At 38.0% G+C, this 26,069-nt stretch overlaps 2 protein-coding genes and 1 long non-coding RNA gene across 7 annotated transcripts; 1 reads left to right on the top strand and 2 right to left on the bottom strand.

Annotated features, from left to right (window-relative positions):
* Positions 1-1,268: 1,268 nt before the first annotated feature.
* Positions 1,269-10,149, bottom strand: LOC122640695 (proton pump-interactor 1-like). Its single transcript, XM_043833930.1, has 7 exons — positions 9,766-10,149; positions 9,336-9,539; positions 9,056-9,235; positions 8,712-8,906; positions 2,665-2,763; positions 2,054-2,572; positions 1,269-1,928 (listed from the first exon to the last, which is right to left on the bottom strand). Exons 1-7 carry the CDS (start codon positions 10,147-10,149, stop codon positions 1,614-1,616), a joined length of 1,896 nt encoding a protein of 631 aa, XP_043689865.1. The 3' UTR covers positions 1,269-1,613.
* Positions 10,042-18,356, top strand: LOC122640698. Its single transcript, XR_006329725.1, has 3 exons — positions 10,042-10,174; positions 17,512-17,519; positions 18,345-18,356. It is a non-coding gene; the product is annotated as an uncharacterized LOC122640698 (long non-coding RNA).
* On the bottom strand, positions 16,826-25,271 carry LOC122640696 (eukaryotic translation initiation factor 3 subunit D-like). 5 transcript variants are annotated; one of them, XM_043833932.1, is made up of 3 exons: positions 23,562-25,271; positions 20,497-20,503; positions 16,826-17,009 (listed from the first exon to the last, which is right to left on the bottom strand). In XM_043833932.1, the coding sequence occupies exon 1, from the start codon at positions 25,262-25,264 to the stop codon at positions 23,567-23,569; it is 1,698 nt and encodes a 565-aa protein (XP_043689867.1). In that variant the 5' UTR covers positions 25,265-25,271; the 3' UTR covers positions 16,826-17,009; positions 20,497-20,503; positions 23,562-23,566. The 5 variants fall into 5 exon arrangements, with proteins under 5 accessions (XP_043689867.1, XP_043689868.1, XP_043689866.1 ...); XM_043833933.1 differs by lacking the exon at positions 20,497-20,503 and having other exon boundaries at positions 16,826-17,010; positions 23,565-25,271; XM_043833931.1 differs by lacking the exon at positions 20,497-20,503 and having other exon boundaries at positions 16,826-17,019; positions 23,567-25,271.
* Between the last annotated feature and the right edge of the window lie 798 nt (positions 25,272-26,069).

Here is a 26,069-nt window from a genome sequence, read left to right as displayed (position 1 = left end):
ACAACACCATTGATCATTTGATAGAGAAAGGGATAACTATACATCTCTTTTTTCTAACACTGAGAATTCTTGTGGCTGACTGGGTGAGTGTCTCTTCTTCACCTTTGCTTTTCAGACTTTGAAAATGTTAGAAAACAAAGAAGTTGCGAAGAGGAAAGAGAGAGATGTGAAGAAACGGGATAAAGAAAATATGGGATTGCAAGAAAAATGGGTCAAGAATGATCATCGACAGAATTCACAGTCTACAAGCTAAGGACTTTGAACCTGACAAACCCTTTGAAAATTGTTATTCAAAGTTTGGCCTTCCTCCCCCTCCTTCACAACCCCTTTTTCAAAGACCCCCTCATTCGACTCCTTGAGTAAGGGAGATAGATTGTAGAAAGACAGTTTTGATTTTCCATGGAATGACAAGTTGTTGACTTTATTGGTTTTTTGTGGGTTCTTGCAATTGAAGCAGAAAACATTGCCTACTCTGAATTCAAGGGCTTACAAACATAAAAAAATCCGTGTTTTTGTTTCTCTTACACATGGTTGCCACAGTTGGGGTTAGTCTGTTTTCTTGAGTTTTCTTGGGTTCAAGGCAGTTCAGGGGCTCTTTGAAGGAAGAAAAACAGAGAGAATAGAAGAGGATGTTAAGGTTCTGGCTTCCCCAAGCTAAATGTGCAACTGTTCTAAGCATCAGTCTTGCCTTGTTATGGAAAAAGGCCGTAAGAGAATAGTCTGAATTCATGGTCAATTTCATAATATGCAGCTCCTTCACCACACCCATGGCTGCAGGAGTTGTTCTTCTCGTCTTCCAAAGGCCTTTGACAGACGGAGTTGAGGTCACAGCATGTTGCCTTCGCTAAATTGCTAGAACCAGCAACGAAATTCCCTTATTTCAGTCAGCCCAGTTAGTGGATACTTGGAATATGTTTCATGTAGACTTCAGATTTGGGTTTTTGCAATAATCTGATTCTTTGATCATAATCACTCTGAACTTGAGCTAGGCTTGCCTGGATATAAAGATGATGAGAAAGTTGCTAATTTAACCATCAGCCGGGATATAGATCTCTACTATCTCAGAGAAATGCAACCACACAAGATTGAGATGAAATCACAGCTTTTCTATAAGAAGAAACGAAAATAAAATTGGGATGCACATTGTCTTCCATAAGGGAAACAGAAGACATTTGTTCCATCGGATGAACAACAAAACAAGTAAATAGTCACAGATTCGAAATAATCCAACTCACAGGATTGAGATGCAATCATAGCTTTTCTATAAGAAGAAACGAAAAATAAAATTGAGATGCACATCATCTTCCATAAGGGAAACAGAAGATTTTTGTTCCATCGGATGAACAACAAAACAAGTAAATAGTCACAGATTCGAAATAATCCAACTCAGCCACCCATCCTACATGCTTTGACAGTCCCCTACTTAAAATATCATGCCACTGCATGATGAACTACAAACATTATGAGTTTAGAGTCCCACCCTTCTGAGGATGTAAAGAACCAGTAATAACTAAACCTTAATTTCTACAAGACCAAGCCAGTCAAAAGCTAGCCAACTGGAAAATTGGTCCATAACTCTGCTACTCACCTGTTTCCTTTGTCCACTATTGTCTTCAGAGAAAATAGTAGTATCCAAGAGCCACAACCAACAAAACTATAGCTACGGCAGGAGCAGCCCATACCCAGTAAGGGGTCGACTTCTTCCGCTTAAGGACGGCTTTGGGAAGATGATCCTGACCTTTTGGCCGATTCCTGTGCCTAATGGTACTCTCTTTTAGTTCCTTTCTCTTGGTTGGGACTGGAGGTTCATCTTTCACATCAACATTTTCTGGTTCAACAGCCTCTGTATCTGCTTCTGATGCTGCTGCTTCATTCTGCTCCTCAGGCTGAGATGCTGCAGCCTTCTTCTTTGCTTTCTTTTCACGATCCTGAAAACATTCGAAGGAAAATACAGAGTTACATCAGGAACTTAAATTCAAAGCATAATTCGATTTAGTTCATGAATCCACAGGGGGAAAAAAGAGGGGTGTGGAGGAATCAAAACGCTACTTTCCTTGAGCTTCTTTTCAGCTTCCTTCTGAGCTCTCACAGCTGCTTTAGCTGCTGCCTTCTCTGCCTGCTTCTTCTTCCTCTCCAAAGCTGACTTAGCTTTTGCTATCTCCTCCTCTCTCTTCATTTCCTTCAACTTTGCCCCGTCAATCACATTGGCTGCCGAAGGCACCTGAGACTTTTCAACCGCAGGGATCTTCTCCTTGTCCTCAAGGTCAACACCCTTTGTAGTGCTTTCCAACTCCCTTAATTTATTTTTGTCTTCCTTTTGAACCTTCTGAATGGGAATGCTATCATTTTGAGGAAAGATTTTAGGATCTTCTTTTGCTCGTTTCACACTAGCTTTAGCCACTATCTCAGGTTCAATGGGAGGGGGTGCTTCTGAAATCAATGGCTTCTCATCAGGGTTCCTCATCCGTCCATCCCTGCTCAACTGACGGCTGTCAAGTGACGGCAAGATCCTTCTCTCATAATCATCTCTAAAAGCCTTACTACTGCTCCAGAGGGAGATAAATTTGTCAACCTATCATGGAACAGACAAAAGGTGAGTGACGGGCCACAATATGTTGATAACAGGGATAGTTTAATAACTGGATATTGATTAATCCAACAAACCTCTGTGTGACATAGTTCTTCCAGGGCAGCAACATCCTTCTTTGCAGCAATTTCTCGAGCATTGTTTAAAAGTGAACGATTTTGATAAAAGACGGCATTCTAAGAAAAGAAACCAAATATCATTAAGGGTAGTTAGCCATGTAACAACTGCAGGTGATGTTTCCAAAAATCACAAGATACTATCCATTTTTACATTTTTCTTAAATCTAGACGGTATGTTCCCACTTAGTGTTGGGAGAGTACATAATAATGTCTAGCGTACTGGTACACATGCATGGACATACACGAGATGCATGCCAATTCAAAAGGGGGTATTTGATTGAATTAGACTCTGAAATTCGACACGTGGCTGATCTAGACCATTGCCTCTCTATCCAACAGTCAGAATGGACACATCAACTGTCCACATGGCATAATGGATGCTTTATGATGCTTGAAAAAACAACAGACCCTTGTGACAATAATAATTCACCTATCATTAAACTTAGCCCCTCTTTATAAAAGCTTGCAATATAATATCATAGCAAACAATGCACAGTACATTGTTTTCAGAGAGGCATAAGATTACCTGACATTAAGCATATATACTTGGATTCATACTGGGTTAAAACATGTTGCCGAATATGATTATCGAGTCTTGAAAGGAAATACACATTAAGAATACTAACATAGCCTCAAAAGAAACAAGGAAAACAATGAACAAATATAAGAATGCATGGATAAAAGCAAGCGAACAATCAGGACCCAGCATTTAATAGATCCAGCATAAAAAACCAACAGGACCACCAATCAACAAAATTGGACAATATCAAACAGGGGACAATATCAAACAGGTTTTGACCATATTCTTTTGGAAAGTTGTAAATCCCATAAAATTTGCCAAATAAGCATTAAATTTTCAAAAATCAACTGGTTATGCTTATGTTTCTTTAAAAAGAACTCATAAGATGGGCTCATTCAATAGGATCACCCTGGCCTAATGTACATATGGAATGTGCTGATACTTGTGCTTTAGGACCATCACATCCTGTTTTGAGTACTCAAACAAAAAAATCTCCCTTCTCACAAGGGAGAATCAGTGAATTCTCATAAAGTATCAACTGTAAGTAAATCTTTTATATTTCTGAGGACTATTAATTCAGAACGACTTGTTTATGTTCTTCAAGAATTTTAAAAAGACAGACTATATGGATACTTTGGCATCACCATAGTTTATCTGTTTCAATATATACATTGGATTTTTCTATATGTCTATGACAAAGACTTTACAGTTGGCCTTCAGTACATTAAAATTAATTAAAAGATATGCCAGAAAGAGAAGCATGTTATTTCTTATAATTTGCCATTTCAAAAATCCAATGTCTCATTAGGAAAATAAATTCCGGTTTAAGACTTCATAGCTATTACTCCACTTGATTGTTAGCGGGAAAATAAAAATGGTACCATTAGAAATCTAAAATTCATATGTTTCAACAATACCATTATTAATTACTTATCTACTTATTCAGATATTTAAAATGCACAAACACCACCAGTTATAACATTTTCTTATCACTAACACTGTACACATTAATTTACCCCCAAAAAAAAAAAAACACTGTACACATTAATACCTCACATACTACGAAATGGTATCACCCTATCTATTAAATCCCAAGGCAACATGAGCTGCTAAACTAACATAATTTAAATAGATATTGGTTTCTCTTCTAGAAATTTAGGAAGGGAAATCTGTTCCGAAAAAAAAATGTGGAGCTTTCCACAACATCTTCACAAAAAGAGGCAGGAAGCAAACCCCTTCATCACTTTTCCCTTGTCTTTCCAAGTGCAACCACACAACACTGCAACGGAAACCCCTTCCCGCTCATCTTCCCAGGAATACAACCAAACACAGCTGTAAGTTACCATTCGTTCCAAATAAAGTAATGATCACCAAAATTAGATGGTAAGGCACACTAATCAAAAAGCATCAATAAATAAAAATTTAATGGACAATCATAATCATGTGATCTGCCACTTCATATTGTAAGGACAGAGCTTCATATTTTGTATGGCTATAGATTTTAAGTATCTTTTGTGCAAATGGAGAATATCAGCCAAATGTCTAGCATAGTACAAGATCTCGGTGAGATCTCGTAAAAATTTCAGTTCGTGTAGTCTCGAGACGAGACGAGAGACGAGACGAGACGAGACGGTAGGCGATACGGGATTTGTGCAAGATCTCAGTATCTCACCAAGATCTCAGGTTATATCTCGATCTCGAGTCAAACAGACCAAACCAAGGCTATAAAAAGGCATTGTCTCGCCGAGATTTCGACCTCAACTCGAAATCTCACCTCTCTCGCTCTGTTGTGAAGGAAAAACACCTCCAAGTGAGGGTTTTGGTACTTTTTTTTGGCAAATCTCACATCAACTGAAGATTAAAGCTTGGAGATTCAAGATTGAAGCTGCATTGCATCTCAAAAACAGTTTAAGGTAAAAAAAAAAAAAAAATAGCTGAATGGTAGGACTTGTCATGAGCTTGATATTCTTTAATTCCTAATGCTTAACTAAGTTTTTTACACCTCTACTTTAATTCTATGTGTTCTAAATATAGTATGGAATAGCCTTGGGTAGAACTCGCCTACGTTGTAGACTACCAACCTACGGTCCAAAGTCAAAGTATCATTTTGGGTTTGAATTTATAAAAAATGTTTCCATTAAATTTAGAAGGCCTAAAATATGGTGAATGTCAAGTTTCAGGACCTATCTTGGCCATATGGCCACCGAAATACACCACCGAGTCAAGATTGGAAAAAATACACCAACTCGCCGAGATCTCGGCAGAACTCGGTTTCGTGGCCTGGAGAAACCAAGGGTGAAACCAAAGGCAAAACCGAGACCTATAACCTTGATGCCTAGCAACCTCTCCACATCAATGACAAAGATATTCCTCTCTTGCAGGGCTGACCGTCATCTTTAGGCTAAAGACACTCACTTCACACATTCCTACGGGATCACCCTAAGGACGCCTTCGGCATTAGGGGTCACGAACCGACCATAGAACCCTGTTCAATAAGTGGAACACATTTGTCACTCCTCAAATAGAAAATTAAAAACCCAACACTAGTGATATAACTCAAGTTAGCCATGGAAACAAGTATACTGAAGGAATAAGGACAATAAGGATGAGCCACCTGAAAACCTTGTCCCCTTTTCTCCCCCCCCCCCCCCATTTAATAGCTCTTTTCCCCAGTATTTATTTCATTCATCACCAATCTCCCGAATTGTAGTTAATCTTCAAGAAACACTCTCCATGTGCAACGTATCGCCTTATTTAATGATAATATAAAAACTTATGAAAAGGATTCATTCCTGCATATTTGATGGTATGAGAAAGGGATACATGGTGGTTAGAGTATAAAGTCTCCAATTTAAAGGAGGATCTCAGTTAGCCTCAATGCTTGCCCTCCCAATACAACATTGATAGCAAGCACTAAAAGAGCCATCATCCAACATGTGCCCAGAGTGAATGGATTTGTACAGCCTATCAAAGTTGCAAAAGAGCCAATCCTATTATACTGAATTAACTAAACAGCGCCAAATGGACAGGAATACCTCTAAAATATCACTATTTGCTACAATAAGCTCCAAACCCCAACTCCCTTTGAACTACATTTACACAAAAGAATACCCATCAAAGTTAACCTTCACCTAAATCCTCTTTATGTGTATGGTACATCAACTAAACCCTGGTAAACTTCTTTACTGTTCACTGTATTGACCACTCTCACAAAATCCTGACCATTGAGCCCTAGGATTTCATGAGGACAACCATCAACTCCAACATGAATTTCTTAATCCTCCATTGCAACCCTCGGAAGGCAACTCTTTACATCTATTAGCATGCTCCATATGGAATATGAAATGCCTATCAGGAATCATAGAATCTTTTTCTTTATGATATTCACTTTGTTATAATTATTGAATGGTAATAATTTATACCATAGTTGTCATGGCGACAAGGCATGATCCAAGGCGGTGGCAAAAAAATCAAGGGTGTACCCAGTGCATGAGGCTCCCGCCATTGCGGGGTCTGGGGAGGGGTCATAATGTATGCAGCCTTACCCCCGCATCATGGAGTGGCTGTTTCCACAGAATTGAAGAGCAACCTTACCGTTGCACCAAGGTCAGCCCTCTAGGGAAAAAAAACCAAGGCGACACCAAAAAGTCACCTAGGGCCACCTAGTAGACACCTTAACAAGTATGATTTCTACAGCAATTTCATCAAAATTCAGAATGTTACAAAATGTTTTCATTGAACAAATACCAAGTTAAAAATTATACTAGAGACAAATGTGTAACAGATACTACGTGCTCTTCTTCCTTTAAGCTTCCCGAGGGCTTTGTGCCCCCCTCAAACCCATGCCTTTATTCAAGAAGTCTGCCATACCAAAAGAAATAAAAATAGATGTTCACTCTCAATACATAATTATTTTACTCCAAAAAAAATACAAAATAAAATAAAAAATATGTGCTACACCTCTCTCTATCTCACAAAAACATTCAATGTTAATCCAATTTAGTTCATAATGTCTCTAAATCCATGTAGCAGAAATAGCCAGTGGTGCTGGAATCCATCCTGCACTGCTATTGCTGGAAACATTTTCCCATGATATTTATTCACATTTGTTGATAACAATACCATGAATTCTATACAAGGGTTATCAATTTAAGAAAGTATATTATAATGCAATTATTAGTATTAATTACATAAATTATATAATGCAGTACATATGTTATAATGTGTAAATGTAATCTTATAATGTTTAAGCAAGTCCATGTGAGGGGAAGAATGTACGAATGAAAGACTGCAACCTCATTGATTCAAGTTGCAGAATCAAATGGTGGGTATATGTAAACTGGTGATGCAGGCTCCTTGATCTCTGCCTGACTAGGTACCAGAGCCAAAGGTTTTCTTGGTCAATGGTAGACATTCTACAATTCCTCGACAAGTAAAGAATCAACCAAATTTTCTTCAGTACAGAGAAAGGCAAGGTGGAAGATAACTCTGGAAACCTTCAAGATTACATTCTCAGAGTACTAGAATTATTGGAGCAGCAAGAATAAGAAGCCCATTAAAGGTCTCTTCATAACCTCATCATTTTAGCCAGAATAAGGAAGAATGCCATGTTAAGTGTGTTACTGATTTCACAATCTCTACACAGAAGCCAAAGAGTTCTACAAATATGAGCCATGGAAGAGCCTCACAGATGAAGTGTTACTGCCTCACTTCAAAATTTAAGAACTTTTTTTTTCTGATCCACAGGGAAATTGATGCAGGCTACTTACTCTGTCTGCATTAATTGGGCTCTACAATCTCTGTGCAATAATCGTATTCAATTTCATTATTTTCCATCAATTATGATTACTAATTACATTTTACGATAAATAGTAGTATGTATTAATTATAGTTACAACAAATCATATTCGCAATAATCACTAATCATTGTTAAAGTAATACATTATAATCATTAATTCCATTAATTTTTTTTTGGGTGTAAATATATAGGTCTTTCATTTCAATGTACGTAATTGTTAAAGTAACATAATATAATCATTAATTCCATTATTTCTGCTATGGAAATATCTAAGTCTTTCATTTCAATGTAAGCATAATGTCCATATTGTTAACATATTTAAGGTACAAGAGTTAGCATTTCAAAAAATAAATTACCTCTTCATCTTTTACCATGTAACCCTACTAGGTTATCATAAGTAAATATGAAATGACAACATGTTAAAAAGAAACTTAAAAATTAAGTTAAATAACTGAGAGTCAAGTTAAACTCACCAAGGAGTTCAACAACTTTTTGTACAACATAGAGCACTAATTCAAAAGCTAAGCAAAAGTTCAGGAAGAAAAAACAATTCGTCAATTTATCTATTGTACATGATTCACAGATTAAATCGTACATAACCTAACAAAGAAAAACAAAACAATGCAATATTACACCAAACAAGTTAAAGTGCGAAAGCATGAAACTGGAAGTCTGGAGTCTTCGTACCCCTTCATCACGCTGTTTTCTCAGTTCAACAAGGGTTTCATATGCTTTATCCCTTCTCTGATTCACAGTATTCAGTTCTTCTTGCAATGAACTAATCTCATTGTCAATTGCTTTCAGGTCATCCTCTAAATTCTTGATTTGTGCCCTAACTGCTTGTTGCTCTTTCCTTGCTCCGTCCAAATCAACACCAATGAGCTACAATCAAATTATAATGCATGAAACCATAGGTGAAATTTAAGCTTAGACTTATCACGTGATAGAAACGATAATTATTGAAAGTTACGAAAGATAAAAAAAATAAAATATATAAGTAAAATAAATAAATTTTAAAAAAAAATTCTTACTTTGACCTGGTCTTGAATAGCCTCCTTCTGTCCCATAGAATCCTCAATCTTTGCCTTCATAGCAGCATTAGCAATAACTTTCTCCCTAGTCCCCTCAAGCTGTTTAATTTCCCTTATAATTTGTTTCTCCTCGGCCAAAGTGAGGCTCTCATGTTGAATCTGATAATTCAAGCTCTGAATCTGTAATGACAATTCCAATGGAGTTAAATAAGTAATTAATATAGCCTAAAATAGGGAGTAAGATTAAATGGTGATTTCAATAATTTAAGTATACGCTTACAAGTGCATTAAGCTCTGCCTCAGATGAACATATACCAACACCCCTCTCTCCCCTCTCTCGGTTAGCACTGTTTGCACCACGGAGCTTACCCAAAGCCTGATTCAAAGGTTCCATTTCCTTCCTCTTCTCATCCATCATCACTCTGTACCGCTTGCCCTCAACAGTTAAAGGCTTCAACTGAGCTATCACCTGTGCTCGATCCGACTGCACAAAAGGAAAGAGAATAAAAATTTAGGCACCCAGCTAGCTGGGTCATTCTAGAAAAATATTTCATTTCTGAGCGTACTTTAAGACGTCAAATTATTTAACAAACATCGTCTTTAATTTGCATGCATTCTGATAGACATAGTAAAATCAACGCCTCATTATCCAATTTTTCCAACTAAAGATAAAAGGAAAAGACCAGCAAAATTGAGCACACATTACGTACCTTCTTGGCTTTCAACGCTTCAATAATCTGGAAACGAGCTTGACTCTTTTTCTGAACCTCCTTGTCGGCCTGATCAAGTTTGGCTTTCAGCTTTGGGTCATCATAAGCCCGATACTTGACAAAATAGAAGTAATGGATTTGCTTCGGCGCAGGCCATTCATCAACAGCATCCTTGGGGAAGTTTTTGTCATCCAGAGCGGAATCGACCTCTCCTTTAACAGGCGCATGTGTTCCATGCGAACCAAATATGATTGGTTCGTCTAGCCCCCCTGCCTCTTGGTTGGGTACTATGCTCTCTTTCTCATTCAATATACCATGTTCCGCGTTGGCTCCGTCCTTCACAGGTGCCTGTGTGAAATCATCTGCCACTACCTCCACACCCATGGTTTCCACCACCTGATGATGAAAAGTATAAAGAGGATGAATCATGTTAAGGCCTGGTGAGATATCCATTATCACGAAAGAGTATTCAACCCACCACGCCTGAATGCCGAATGCTAAAATAGATCCATTGAACCAGAGAAAAGGCTAAAGGGAAAAGAGAAATCGAATATTGCAGTATCTAACCGAAAATCGAAGGAGAATAGAAAGAACAGGAAGAGAAAAGTAGGGGACGGGAGAGATGGAAATTTTAGGGGGGAAAATTCCTGCAATTCAACTATTTTCATTGGAGATGATTCCATTAACAGATGCTAAACAGAAAATAACCAACAATTAATCATTTAAAGGAGGACAAATAAACAGATTCGTAGTAGCAATTCCAACATGCAGACCTCAGCTCAACAGCGATCGGAACATTCGTGAGGACAAAAAGATTACAAGAAATTCTAATCGGAAAAATTGAATTTTTCCACCGAAAAAAAGAACACAAAAAAACAAACTAAATCTAAACCTACAATATATGGCTTTTATCGTCGACAAAAAAAAAGTTGCAAAAGAAAGAACGTACGAATCGAATACGAAGAAACGAATAAAAATCCAAGCTTTCCACCGAAACAGAAACTATAACACATGAAATAATCTAGACCGAAATGGATCAAGGCGTCGAGTGTCCACCCCCAAAAAGGGGGAAAAACTGAAACTTCAATCAAAAATTTTGCAGAAAGCAGAAAAGAAGGGTTGTTACCTGGAACAGAAGATGATCTAATCGAAGAATTTCTCAGAGAATCGACCCTTTTTTAGGGCCGAGAGATGTAAAAAGGGAAGTCAGATCTCGTCACTGTTCTTAGGATCCGAAGGTCTATTTCTATTCTAGTTACCCGAAAACGAAATCCCGAATGAGAGAAACGACGAGAGAAGATTTTGTAGTTAAATACAGAATATTTTATTAATATTTTCTGCAAATGGGGTATGGCCCCACATGTGGCCTGTGGGTCATTTTATCTGTGCCATAAATAAGAGAGAAAAAAAATGAACGGCTTAGATCAAATGGACAGAAACAGTTCATGGGACCCACATTGAGCCTCCGAACGATGATTACGAGGTCCTTTGCCTTTTGTCTGGATTGATACAAGGAAAGAATCTCATAAACATACCCCTTATACAGGATTTTGCATGCATGTTCCTAGAAATGGAAAACGAATGTTACTTGATCGTGTGTTTCCTGCACCAGATACATTGGAGTACACAAAAAATGAATAAACACCACTCAATTTTAATGAGATCAAAAATCCCATCCAAACTAATGCTTCTACGTACATTCTCATTGGCCCCTATGGTAGAGCAAGGTCTACACAACTGGTTACCGTTCTCTTGCCCACATGGTTTTTAGAGGTGGGTAAGGCACACAAGCCCTTAATAGTTGGGGTGTCAATTGGATAGTTCGGTCCAATTCGATTTATTGGATTGCATTGGTTGTGGTTTGTTACTAATAGGATAATCCGAAATCAAATTGTTAAGAAATTTTGTTTCTGGTCCAATTTAGTCTAATTTATTACTTGTTTTTTGTTATTGGTTCCGGTCCGAACCAATTTTGATTTTACATGTATACATAAGAGAATTAATGGAAACATTCTATTTCTATGAGTTATTATTGGTCCAGTCTTAGTTTTAATCGTGTTTGATCTGGGTTTCGGTTTTGGTTGGTCCAGTTTGGTTTTGTTTCTATCGATTTTCATAAAACCCAACCTAAAACAAACCAACAAAAGTTAGGTTCGGTTTGGGCTTAACCACTTCGACCCGTTAAGGGTGAACTTTGACACCATGACCATTTATTGTGGCTATTTTCATACAATAAAAGAATAGTGACATTTTTATAAATTTTTTAATCAAATTTGAATTAATATATTTTTTTTTACTTGTTTTGAACTAAAATTTGACTAATAAAATGATTATAGCCATGGAGTTTTCATTCACATGAATTCACCCAAAAATTAATAATTTTATAGTCATATAAATTAACAAAACATTTGAGACTTAAATCATGATTCTTCTTTCAATGCTTCAATTTACAGAAAATTACACTCCATTCTTTGCAAAGATAGAAGGAACTAAAACTTAAGTTCCGTTTGGTATGCATTATTGGAATGCATTCTAGTTTGATTTCGCAATCTCGTATAATTAAAGCAGAACTAAAATTTGAGCTGCGTTTGATATGCATTCTTGGAATGCATTCTAGGTCAATTTAACTATTTTTATCATATGAGAATGCGAAATCAACCTAAAATGCATACCAAGCAAAACATTGGTATCCTGATACGGATTGCCTAATAAAGAAAAGTTTCACGCTTAGTTAATATATGATATCTATTTCTTTTACTTTACTACAATATGGATTAACTTTATTCTATTTGGCAAAGAGAAGTTCGAAAAAAGAAAAAAGATTCTAACTTTAGGGCATGAATAAAGAGGAATAATGGATAAGATTGAGGGATTTAACCCCGAACAACTGGGAGAAGATGTGGTTGAGTCTAAAAGGTAACCTATAATGCCTAGAGAAAAGGGGTTATATTGGTAGTGGTGTCACTTAGTCTGGCTCAATTGTTTTCGGCCGGGCTCTAATCGATCCTTCAACTATTTGGCCCAAGACCAAAATCAACCAATTAATTTGGTCGGTTCTTGGGCTTTAATCATTCTCGATATATAGGTCTATTGTCAAGCTTTAATCGGTTTGGATACGTGTTGAGACTAGGGGTGTCAATTCCAGACCCGGCCCATCAGACCCGATCGAGCCCGACTTAGACCATCTTGTTATAGCCTGATCCTTTAACTTATAAACTTCCCCTCCTCTTCCCTCCAAATTTCCTTTTTTTTGTTTGTTTTTTTGTTGGTCTTTGACATTTATTGGTTAGATATACTTAAGGGTGTCAAAACCAAATCGAAATCGAATCGAACCGTTTAAATCAAAATCGATAGATCGTTTAGTTAAATGGCCCGGTTATGGTTTTACAAATGACACCGTTTATTTAATCGGTTTGGTTCGATTTAGGCCGATTAATCCAATGGTTTCAAACCGTGTAATCAAATTAAAATCGATTATAACCAAACCGCCTAACCGTTTAAAAACTTAACAATTTTTTTTTTTTATAAACAAAAAGTCAAAACCTAGTAAGTAACAACTACTAAGCAGTCATGTTTCTTCATTAATGATTTCCTTTTTCTAGAAAAAAAACTAATAACTTAGTAAGTAATAACTAGTATTAATAAATAGAGTAGAAAATGTATACAGAACCATCTAACCAAAACCGTGTAAAACCGTTTAGAACCATTTAATCGAAACCATTTACCAAACGGTCCAGGTTTTGATTATGAGACAGTTTAGTTAGACGATCTGGTTACGGTTTCTACCCTCAAGTAGTCAAGACCGAACTAAACCGAACCATTTAACCAAAATCAAACCGTTTAACACCCTTAGATATACTTAACGTAGGTGAGATGAGGTTGAGTTTTAGTTTTTAGATTTTACTTTGTTAAATGTGCTTCTATTCGGTGTGGTGCTGCTATTTTTTTATTCACCTCTACTTACTTTGTTAGATGTGTGTTCTATTTGATGTTCTGCTGCTATTATTTTTCCCTCTACTTACTTTGTTAGATGTGCTTCTATTCGGTGTTGTGCTGCTATTTTAGTTGGAGTAAGCTTTATTTGATTCTGAGTTGAGCTGTACAGTGACTGCCCAACGCTGTGATGGTTTGAACTTAAAATTCTAGTTGCATTTCAATTAGTAAGTCCAAACCGTTTAGAGTTAAATGGCTCATTAGCCTGTTTTAGACCTAGTTTAGGTCCGTTTAGCCTGAATAAGGCTGCCCCGATTAAAGACTGAACATTGACCGACCGAAATGAAACCGTACCATGCCTGTCCAAGGCAAGCCCGAATGCCTAAACGGTCAGACACGGTGCAACTTGTAAAATTTCGTGAGGCCCGGCTAGACCCAACTGAGACCGGCCGAGCCTAACCGGTTGACAGTCCTAGTTGAGACCAATAAGTTCATCTTTAGGTCATGTTAAGGGTGTCAATCAGTCCGGTTCTGGTTATTTGGTTTGGTTCATTTTCGATATATATTTTGACAAGGTGAAATCAAAATCGAACTGAATAGGAATCAAACAGAATTAGAATCGTTTTGCATTCGGTCTAGTTTTATTGATTTCTATTCAGTTTTCGCAATCTGGTTTACATGTGGTTTGTAGTGCCAGTTTTGGGAAACAGTAACAAAGAAAATCTCAACTTTTCAAACCATATATATTCCCATGTTTGTCCATTCTCTCTTGGTCTCCCTCATTCATCCTATTTCTCATGCCTATGTCATTAAAAAAAAAAAAAAAAAACCCTATCTTCACCCGTCTTTTTCCTTTCTTGTACCTTCTTCTCCCATTTTTTTTCTTCATTAATCTCACATCTAAACAAATTGTTTATTCCATTAGCAGGTAGGGATATATTAATCAATTTTAACATAATCTATCATTTTTAATTTGTACTCAAACTTATATTATATAGTTAGTCCTAAGACATTTTACTTATCTTATGTTTCAAGTATGATGCAACAATTGTTGCTTAATAAATTAATTATTATTTTATTAATTAACTCAATGGTGCATGGGTACTATCAAGTGAGAGGTACTGATTTCTATTAGCTTTTTTCAGTTCCTATTTGGTTTAGAAAAATCGATTTTGTGATGCAAATCAAAACCGAACCAATAAGAGAATCTATGAAATCAAAACCAGATCATTTTTCTAGAGTACAATTTGATTTAATCGTAAATGGTTGATTCCAATTCCAATATTCGGTTCCATTTTGACACCCTTAGGTCATGGATTGTGGACCTTATCATGCAACTTTATTTAAGACAGCACAAAGAAAATGATTTCTAAGGCAATGTTTGGTAAGCATTCTAGGCTGATTTCGCATTCTTGAATGATAAAATAGTAGTTTTTAGGTCTGCATAATATCACTTTTGTTTTTCTATTTTTCTATTTTTTTGTTTTTGGGAACAAAAAAATTAAGAGAAATCCGTTTGTTAATCTCGGTTCATTTTTTTGTTCCTGAGAATGAACCAAGACAAAAAAAATTGCTGAGAAATACAAAAAAAAAAAAAAAAACTCTAATTTGAAGCTTCTCTATCCAATCCAAAAAATAAAAAGAATAAATAAGGGGGGAGTTGCTCTTTAATGTGCGCATGCTTAATTTGATGGACAAAGTAGTAATTTCATATTCAAAATAAAACACCACCGTCAATGCAACTTCAACCACAACCATCAACAGTACCTCCACTGCCACCACCACCGCCACCACCACCACCACCACCACCGTCGACGTCACCTCCACCACCACCTCTTTCACCTCTACCACCACCACCACCTCCACCAACACCACCATCATGTCAACCTCCACCAAATTTTTGGGTATTTAATGGCATTTTTTAAAATTTTATAGAAATTCTAAAAACAGAAATAATTGTGCATAACATATGTGTTTCTATTTCTTTTCTCACTAAGAAATAGAAATTATTATACGTTACCAAACATGTACTTTTGCAAAAAAATATGGCCCAATAACAGACATACAAAAAATCATTTCTGGAATAAAATCATGTCCTAAAAACAGAAGTGTTATCATGCAGGCCCTTTATCGCCCAAAAATACGAAATCAACCTCAAATGCAGTACAAGAATGTATACCAAACACAGCTTAAGCCTTAAGTCAACCAGATTTAACCAAACTCGAATTTGACTCAGTATAGTAGTTATGGACAGGCTTGGGAAGTTGTACGCGTCAAATACAGATTCAGATTCTCCAAATTCAACATAGACCAGTGTGTGTGAACTGTGACTATGTGAATACGGATGACTATCGGAAACATGGCTGATAATTATTTATATCGGTAGAGGCCGATATCAATTCCTGAACGATCTTGAATCGGAAATTGGTATCAATTCAAGTGTAAAACACGTAAAATAATCCAATTTTTAATGAAAAATAGGGCAACCAAATACTGATTACAAAATCCATGATCAGGAAACACAACACAGAGACGCATGGTTTTAGGCATCTGTCAGTGTAACGGCGATGGAACTAAATGGACCAAAATAAGAATGCAGTCTGATACAGGTCTTCGTATCGGTTCGGTTTTCAATATTGTACAGTTTAACCATACTCCAACCATTGACACAAATCCATTTTAGGTTTCATGAGAATCTGGAACCCCGAAAATGAACAGGGGGAATTCTTATCATCACAGGGTAAAAGAAATACATTGCAGCTACGGCTCTCACTGTAGAGTGTAGTAGAAGATCGATATGGTAAATCCAACCTCTAAATATCTAGCAGATTGTTTGGATTAGCCCGATGACAAATTTCAATTTCAAATTCAATTATGGAAAAATATTCTCTCCACACCAGGGGCACAGGCTGCGCCCAGACACATGGTAGTGCGAGAAATGACTACCATGCCCACTGAACAGTGGAAATGTATCTGTGCACAGCCTACGCTACAACATAAAGAACATCGACCCTTTAATTATTTCCCAATTCATGTAATGGTATATCCTCGCATGTATGTCCATCCACTCAATTAACATTATCTTCTTATAATCTAAATTAAACAGTTTATAACCCAGTACAAAATCAACAAAGATGAAACAAAATTAATGAAGTCCTCTTCCACGTTGTCCCAACCCTTTTGGCCAAATAATAGGGCCTCAGAAGTTCTACCGCAAGCAAAAATATGCAGACTAGTTCAAGGCTCACCAACCGTAGTATTGAATTGTCTAATCCAAAATCTCCTGAATTGTTCCTACAATCTTTCAGTATTCTGATCCTGAAATGCAAAACCCACAACAAAATAGTTACCTACAGCAAGGAGAAACATGTGGAAAAAGAGTTTTTAAGTAAAAGATAAATTTCATAATGTAGGGCAGAGGAGTAAAGAGAAGCTCATCAAAAGTTAATTTGTGAAATATTACAGATTCAGTCACAACATCACAGCATCAAATGCATTACGCACAGGTTATATAGAAGTTCAAAGATGAAAGCAAAATTGCACTGGGTACGTGGGTTTAGTTCAACATCGAGCGTGTGTTATGTATATCCGCCATTCCGCCGTCCCAAAGGTGGTTAACCTTTTGGGATTGGCATGTGGTTTGCGTGATGACAAAAAAAAAGAGGGGGGGGGGGGGGGGAAGCAATTCATATCTGCACGAGTGCTGCTGCATAATCTACGAGGACATCCCCAATGGGGCCTCACCAGGCTCAACCATGGTTGTGTCCACTCCCTAAGGCAATAATGAGTTGATAACTACATGAAAGGGAAGAGAGAATGGAGTGTAAAGAATACGCCACCTCCACAATTCTTCTACATACGTATGAGATTCATATGATGAATAAAAACAATTTAAGATTCTACAGGAAAAAAAAAACTCCAACCAAGAATTTCCATCTTCCCCCACCCATGTGCAACTAGACCCTTGTTATGTGATAAAACATACAGGCAGAAGGAGAGAAATTTCTTTCAATTTCAGCAAATACTTTCTAATATAAAACTTTTGTACCATGACCTCTCACTAAATGAGACAATGACTCTCTCTTGTACTATCATCTATCCAAGAACCTTCATATTGTTTACTAATCATATTAAAAGGGTGTACCCATTGCACAAGGCTCTCGCCACTGCGGGGTCAAGGGAGGGTCATAATATATGCAGCCTTAACCCCGCTTCATGGAGAGGCTGCTTCCCGACTCAAACCGACGACCACTAGGTCGCAATGGAGCAACCTTACCATTGCACTGAGGTCTGCCCTCTCTTTGCTAAATCATATTCTTCAATATATATCTTCTGAAGAAAGGGAAAGGACTGAAAAGATTAAAGGTCACATAAAATCTGCCCATACAACAATTCCGCCAGCTGTGGCAATATATTTAGTGTCCATTGATTGCAGAAAGTCACCTAGCTAGACCACCTTGGAGCTAAATCAAAGATAGGGAATGGATACGATAACATTGACAGATACAATAGCAAGAGAATAATCTCAGTATTTAGAGAACTCAATGATGCAATACATGCATGATAAAGACAGGAGGTAAACATTCCCCCCCCCCCCAAGCCTGGTCTCCCAACATGGGAATCAACACAGTTTAAAATGTGGTTAGAAGATCATGGAAGAACTGGATAAGCAGCATGCAGTATTCAATAGAGTAGTTACTATTCTCAACGGACTGTGTGATGCCTTTGCTTATTCAAATCAGGATAGAGTCACATGCATGATAAAGACAGGAGGTAAACATTCCCCCCCCCCCCCCCCCAACCTGGTCTCCCAACATGGGAATCAACACAGTTTAAAATGTGGCTAGAAGATCATGGAAGAACTGGATAAGCAGCATGCAGTATTCAATAGAGTAGTTACTATTCTCAACTGACACTGTGATGCCTTTGCTTATTCAAATCAGGATAGAGTCTGTTCTCTCTTTTAGTAAGAAAGATATAATTGACAAAATGAAGAATCATGTCTAAAGAAAAAATCACCAAAGAACACTAAAGCAGATCCTGTGGCCATCTATTGATGGTGGGTTTGAATGAAGAGAGAGAAGAACTCGATCTGTTAGGGAAGGAGAGAGATGCGATCGCAGTAAAGAAAGAGATACAAACCAGAATCGTATGAGAGAGAGAGAGAGAGAGAGAGAGAGATGCCATCACAACTCACTTTTAAAATAAACCAATTTCTCAGTCCATAATCCATAAATGTGTGTAGGATTATAATCCTATTTATAAAGACCAAATAAACAGGCTTTAGAAATCATAAACCAAAACTATCCCTTTAAGTTACCTAAATAAATTAACTTTAACTGATCAAAGACGTGTTATAGAAGGCTCTAACCAGCATAAACTATTGACTAATAATAAGACATACAATACTTGACCATAGTTGTCACGGAATCTAGGAGAGCCAAGGCATTGGAGAGGGTCCAAAATCAAGGCGACCAAGGCGCTTGGATACCTAGGCAACGCCTTGACAACTATGCACTTGACTAAAAAGAACTCTTTCTAGAATTAACTTCCTTAAAAACGAATGGGACTCGCACAATCTTATTATATACTTAATTCCGTGCATTATAAAAGAGATCCATTACATCAATAAACCAAAAAATAAGACGCTCAAGATGCATAGTACCAACCATGGGTCAAAATAAAGTCTTCGGAGACCTGATTAACCCAATTGAACAATCAGGCCTCGAAAGACTTTATTTTGGCCCATGGTTAGATTCTATACACCTTGGGCTTCTTATTTTTGAGTTTATTCATGTAATAGACCTCTTTTATAAATCCATATTTGGGTCTTATTACTGTATACAGAAATAAGTATATAGATAAGATGTGTAGGTCTCATGTGCAATTAAGTTAGTTTAGTCTAGAAAGAATCCTTTTCCATTAAGTATTTTATGTCTTATTGTTAGTCAGTAGTTTATGTTGTTTGGAGCATTCTAAGAAAGTATTTGATCAATTTAAGTTAATTTTGTTTAGGTGACTTGGAGGAATGGTTGTTTATTTGGTTTAAGGGCCCTAAAATCAGTTTATTTGATCTTTATAAATAGGATTGTAATCCTACATGAATTTATGGTATTTGAAATGGAAGATTACTATGATTTAATTAATATTAAGGTTGTTCCTTCTTCTCTCTATCCCTTCTCTTTCTCTTCCCCACAACTTCTCCCTACCTCTCATCCTTGAGATTCCCCATTTCCCTAATCCTTACTGCTCCAATGCAAGCGGTCTCTTCCCTTTTATCTTAAAGAAACCCACCACCAGCAGATCCTCTGATCAATCTACATTAACATGGGAACAACACAATCTTATCTACATACTTAGTCCCGTATTATAAAAAAAAAGACCCCAAATATGGGCTTATAAAAGAGGCCATTACAAACTCAAAAATAAGAAGCCCAAAAGTCCATAGAACCAAACCATGAGTTAAAACAAATTTTCTGAGACATAGTTGGCCCAATTGAATTATCTTGACTACATCAATTCTTATTGTTTGAAAACATTCTCCCTCGAGTTTTGTAGGATAGGAGGATCGACGTCACTCGATGCCTCAGTTGTCAAAGTGTCACCTAGGCAACACCCAGGCGTCCAGGCAGCTTTGTCTAGACTGGCGCCTTGCTGATGTCGCCTTAATTTCCCCTCCCCCCCCCCCCCTCTAACCCCCTTAGTTCGACTTGGCACAGTGACAACTATGCTTGAGGCATCATCAACCACTTGCTTTAATTTTATGCCAACCCAAAGCTTCTCTTAAAAATAAGACTACCTCCAAACGTTATCTACAGAGGAAGAAGAAAATCAACCGTCTCAATCTCCTTACAAACAAGACCAAGTGGTATTTCTCCAATTGGAATATTTTCTTGGAGTTCCACAACTTCAATCAGACAATCAATCAATTCTTTCTTCTTCCTATAGTTGTCAAGGTGACCAAGGCAGTGAAATATATCTTATATCATCAAAATCAACATTAAACCACATGGGAGAATTAAGACCAGAAACACGCTTAACAACACCTGGGACCCACACAACTTTATCTATAAACTTAATCTGAAGCAGAATTAAGACCCAAAATATGGGCTTATTAAAGAGGTTCATTTCATCAATAAACCAAAAATAAGAAGCCCTAGATCCATAGAACATAACTATAGGAGAATCTATATAGTCTTCTGAGGCCCGATTGGCACAATTGGACAATCTTAGCTGCATTAAACACTCTTGGCAAGTGAAGAATCCATATCCTACCTATTGTGGAAATGTTTCATTTTGAACCAACTACTGGCACAAGTCTCCAGGGGTCCACCATATGGTTAGCAGGTTTTGAACTGGGAAAAAACAAATATCAAGACTCAAGACAAGGACCAAACAATAAGGTTTCCAACAATACAGTCTCTCCAAGAACCTACCTACCTCCCAGAGAAAGAGAGAGAGGTTGATACAATTTTCTTAAAATTACTAGCATCCTGAGTTGAAGTCCTTAGTATTAAAAAATAGCTAAAAAAAAAGAAGGGGGGGGGGGGGGCTCCTTTTGCTTAAATGCCCCTCAATCTCCACCCTGGCATTCTAATAAATCGGAAACCAGCCAGAAAATGCAGAAAACAACTTATCCACTATGGCAATCAAAAAAGATTTCTTAAGGCAAAATCCAAGTGAGGGCTCTTCACTTTGATCCTATCAATGATTCCATATGTAAATGAAGGTTTCTATTAAATTTTTTATATTATTTCCTAACAAAGAGAGGATTTGCTTGAAAGAGGAACTGCCAAGCACCCTACCATGAACCCCTTGAAAATCCACCTTTATTTAACCCAATCAAGTCAATGATGCTTCGAGAAACAAACAACTATATATAAGGTTGGAAAGTGAAACCATATCCAGAGAAGCACCTCATAATGCATGAAAATATGATCTAAATACTGACAATATATTTTTCTCCTGACACCTATGAAAGGAGAAAGGGTCACAAAATATCTCCTGTGTAAACATCGATTCACAGTGCTGCTAATCAAGAAAATCCATAAAATACCTCTTTGCAGCACTTCTTTGTAATGTAAAAACAACATTTTCAAATGCTATGGAATGAAATGAAGTGTTCCTTCTTCTTTTTCCCAGATGCATGTGATAAAATAAAGTGTTGTACTATTTTAAATCCTAAAAGGTGTAATAAGCCACACCAGCTCAAATTATTAAAAACAAAAATGCAACTCTACTATACCCTATCCCATCTACTTGAGGTGAGCTAAATGAATCCTTTACCATGGTGTCAAGTATCGGTATTAAGCAACAGTATTGGACAGCTAGGCTTAAGAGATGTATCGGAGACGCTAGATACACTTTGATATGCAGACATACTTATGATACATTTAACCACCGTGCACCATAAATAAGCAATAAATAATATCAGGTTATCTTTCTTCACAACATCTATGTGATTTAAATCTTCATTAGCAAGTGCAACATCAAACCTATTAACAAGTACTAAGAAGCAATTAAGCAATAATATTTGGGGTAAAATTTTATTTGTGAATTAGGATACTGGGTCAAAGTAACCTCTAAAGGTCCAAACCAAGCAAACAATATGTAAGTAAACACATACTACTAAGTCTTAAGTAACATTCGTTAACACTTACATATATACGCGTTAACCATCTACTGCTCTACTAATAACACACTGAACAAACCTGAAGTAGTATGTAATTATAATAATAAGTACTTAGCAATAAACAGAATTATACATTATACATCACAAATTATTTAAGATATACAAATCTAGGTCAGTCTTCCAGTTGAGTTGTGATACTTAGCAAAAACAAGAAAAAAAAAATTTACATACTTAAAACCCACAGCTTTGATGTTTGATCTCTACTTTGATGCCCTTAACATTACATTTTGCTTTCTTAATCACTTCTATGTCATTTTGGGGGTAGATGAGATCCACCTAGGCTTTGGCCAAAAATATAAGAATAGGAAGAAGTTTTCTTTCAAAAACTGGGTTTTTGGGATTTTGTTTGCCTGTGTATCAAGTGTTATATCGACCTGAATCAGGCCACACCATATCGGTACTATAAATATCTTTTTATGTATCGTATCGACATGGCCAATCTGGATATAAATCTGCCATATCGGTCCATATTGTATCGATACTTGATACCATGTCCTATACCACCGTTCCACTCGCCTCAACTAAAAAAAAGGCATACTGTTGCACCGAGGTCCGCCATCTACACTCACCTCAACTCTAGGTCCGAAAAATTCCATCCAAACCCCCCCCTCAAACTATACAATATCAAGTTTGAGAGATTTTCTTATTTGAAATTTAAATCAAATAAATTCCATCTTTTTCCACCATCACACACTATGGGCCTCTACTTTATCATACCACAACCGCAGATACTCATTTAATAGAAAACCTAGAAAGCCATCATACCTTCACAATTTTAATTGGATGACTTCAATCTTTTACTGAAATTTCAATCACAAACCTACTACGTCCATCTGGGTTATATATTTCTCCCTACTTTACCATCCCACAAAGTTTTTACTTTAAAGAATTGACTCTTAAAACATTAGTTTAAGAGTGCAGCACTGAAACTGCAGACTTTCTTGAAAGGAAAGTAAATTTTATACAGAAAATATATCAATCTTTCTTCTGACGTAAGCAATACTGTGCACTACAAACCATAAGTTCATTCATTGAAGAGAAAGTATAAGAAGAGCAACAAACAAAAAAGCCTCAACACAAAAATAAAATTTAAGGACAAAGCATCCAGAAACATAAAACCATGTATTATGTTCGAAATGAACAATTATCTTGAGAGAAAAAAAATAATAATTACCCTCAGACTTCGGCTTCAATCTTCTCCTCCTCCACATTGTTAGCAGATGCCAAAGGCTCCCCACCATTAGCATCCTCCTCCGCCAGCGGCTGCACCTGTTCCTCCTCAGGCAATGGCTCTTCCTCGTAATCATTTTCAAATGCATCTGCAGGAACCTCATAAATCCTAACTTGCGGCTTCGATGGGTCCTTCACTAGAACATATTTTCCCTCATCCAATTTCATGCACAAATCGACAATGGACTTGACAATTCCCCACATGTTAGAAGTGTTCAGATTAATCTGTGTGGCAAACTCCCTCGGCTTATACCCAACCACAGCTAAGATAACATGGTTATAGTGATCTCGAGGATGAACTCTTGAAACATAACCCACCTTCATCATGTCTGCACTTGCCAACAGTGCTTGAGCAGTCCACTTTGCCAGCTTGTTCGCATTGTTCTTCAGCTCTGTAGCCAACACCGCACCTCTTTGCGTTTCCAGTTTCTGCCTCCAGTCAACTCCCGAATACTTGGGATCAAATTCATTAAGGGCATTCAAGGTCAAGAACGCCTGTTGCCCTTTCGCATCTGTGGCACCCTGAAGCTCACACCGTGCAACAAGGTACATATCATCATCAAGCTTCCACCGCCGGTAACGATAAGCAACAGAAGCAACCTCTTCTCCTTCAGCAGCAAAAGGATTAGGCTCCTCAAAAGCAACTTTATTACCATCCCTAACCAAAACCTGCTGCGAGAAATTCTGGTTAATATAAGCGGCTTCGACACTCAAGGCATATGCAGAATTGATATCTTCCTTAGCTTCCGGCAAGGGCTCCTGCGACGTCTCGTTAACAGACAACAGATCAAGTTGCGAGCCATCACGCTTATCAAAGAACAACTTGTTCCCCACACGCTGAATCACAATATCCCAAGAATAAACCGATCTGGGAGCACACATAAGAGTAGAAAGAATAGACTCGGTCGCAAAGACAGTAGCTTTATCCTCATTGGCGAGACGACGGATGATGGGATCGTCGGTGGTGGTAATCTTGAAGAAGTTGCGATTCTTAAAGCGCTCCAAGCGTTTCTCGTTCTTTGGATTGACACGGTCGTAGGTTCGGTCGTAGAACTCGAGAGCACCGCAGAAGAGGAGATCTTCGGGTTCAGGGACAGAGAAGGAGAGCTTAGAGAAAGTAGAGAAGGGAATCTGCTCGAGCATAGTCCATTCGGGTTGGATATCGACAGAGGACTTGAAGACAGCAGCTTCACGGCGTTGGACATTAGCGCCAGAGCGGTTAAGGTTGTAGAGACGGTCACGGCGAGCACGTTCCTTCTCGGCCTCGCGCTTGCGGGCTTCGACCTCTTCGTCACGGCGCTGAGGGAGTTGGCGTTGCTGTTGGAAACGCCACTTGGGACCGAACCTTGGGCGCTGTGGCGGTTTGCCATCGACAAGGCGAAAATTGGAATCGTCATCGGCGGCAAGGGCGGCGGAGGAGTCGTCTAGGGTGAAATCAAAGACAGCGTCGGAGGGGTTTTTGTTGCCGCGAGAGGGGTTGTTGTAGTTGCGAGTCCAATCTGCAATGCGGCCGAGCTTCTCAGAGCGAGAGAATGGAGCAAAGGGGACGTTGCTTGGGTGGTTGGCGAGGAGTGCTGCGGGCGTCTCCGGGGGACCCCAGCCATCTGGGTTGAACGGAACCGTGCCAATCTCAAATCCTACCATTGCTAGCGAGATGGTGCGGCTGCTTCGGCTCTTGTTCAGATTTCTAAAAACAGAAATTACAAGGAAACGATCATATCAGTATATAAACCCTAGCAGTGGAAGCGAAGGTATCTTCTCTAGAAAGGCTTTAGCACTAACAGGCGTATCGGGTTCGGTTTTCTGGAGAATAAATCCCAGCCAGACGTGAGACGATATCCCAATCGAAGTCGGACTGTTGGATTGGAATACGTTGGAGGAGACCCCTAAAGAAGGAAAAGAGCAATAGGATTAGGGGTCCAGCTAGGCTGAGCTGGGCCCCCAGGTCTTTGAAGGCCCAGGCCCAGTTTGAAGGTATCCTAGCCTTGGCCTGCTTTCTGTTTGGGATTTTTGGGCTTGAGCTCTGGTCTGTCAAGCCTCAGCCAGACCAACCCAAGCTTGAGCAAGGACTGGAATAAATAATTTTAGGGAAAGAGAACACCATCCGATCATGCAGTGCACGCATTCCTGTGCCTTGACACACATGCGTGTAAAATTATCACCACACCCCCGGAAATGATTAGGGGTGTGATGGTCATTTTGCGTGCCTCTGTGTCAGAGTGCAAGCGTAGGTGTGTTTGACACCGAGTGGTGTTCTTTCCCATTTAAGTCCAAGAGATCGATGTCCGGTCACATAACCCCTGCAGCACTTGTAGTATTTTGCCAAGAATTGGGACTAATTCGGACCTACTTTAGATTGGGTCCCACAGCTAATTAAGAGATTAATTACTAGAAACAAAAATAAGAGAAATTTGATTTGTTATTTGATCAGCTCAGAGAAATTTGATTT

This window comes from Telopea speciosissima, chromosome 9, assembly GCF_018873765.1.
Source record: "Telopea speciosissima isolate NSW1024214 ecotype Mountain lineage chromosome 9, Tspe_v1, whole genome shotgun sequence".
In the NCBI taxonomy this organism is placed as follows: domain Eukaryota; kingdom Viridiplantae; phylum Streptophyta; class Magnoliopsida; order Proteales; family Proteaceae; genus Telopea; species Telopea speciosissima.
This window is presented reverse-complemented; position numbering and strand designations above follow the sequence as displayed.

Excerpts from the sequence above, each read along its gene's own strand:
- LOC122640695 (XM_043833930.1), bottom strand. The coding sequence starts at position 10,149 with ATGGGTGTGGAGGTAGTGGCAGATGATTTCACACAGGCACCTGTGAAG. Across the intron at positions 8,907-9,055 it reads CTATTCAAGACCAGGTCAAA|CTCATTGGTGTTGATTTGGA; the intron begins GTAAGAATTTTT and ends ATTTGATTGTAG. Across the intron at positions 1,929-2,053 it reads AAGCTGAAAAGAAGCTCAAG|GATCGTGAAAAGAAAGCAAA; the intron begins GAAAGTAGCGTT and ends GAATGTTTTCAG.
- LOC122640696 (XM_043833932.1), bottom strand. The coding sequence starts at position 25,264 with ATGGTAGGATTTGAGATTGGCACGGTTCCGTTCAACCCAGATGGCTGG.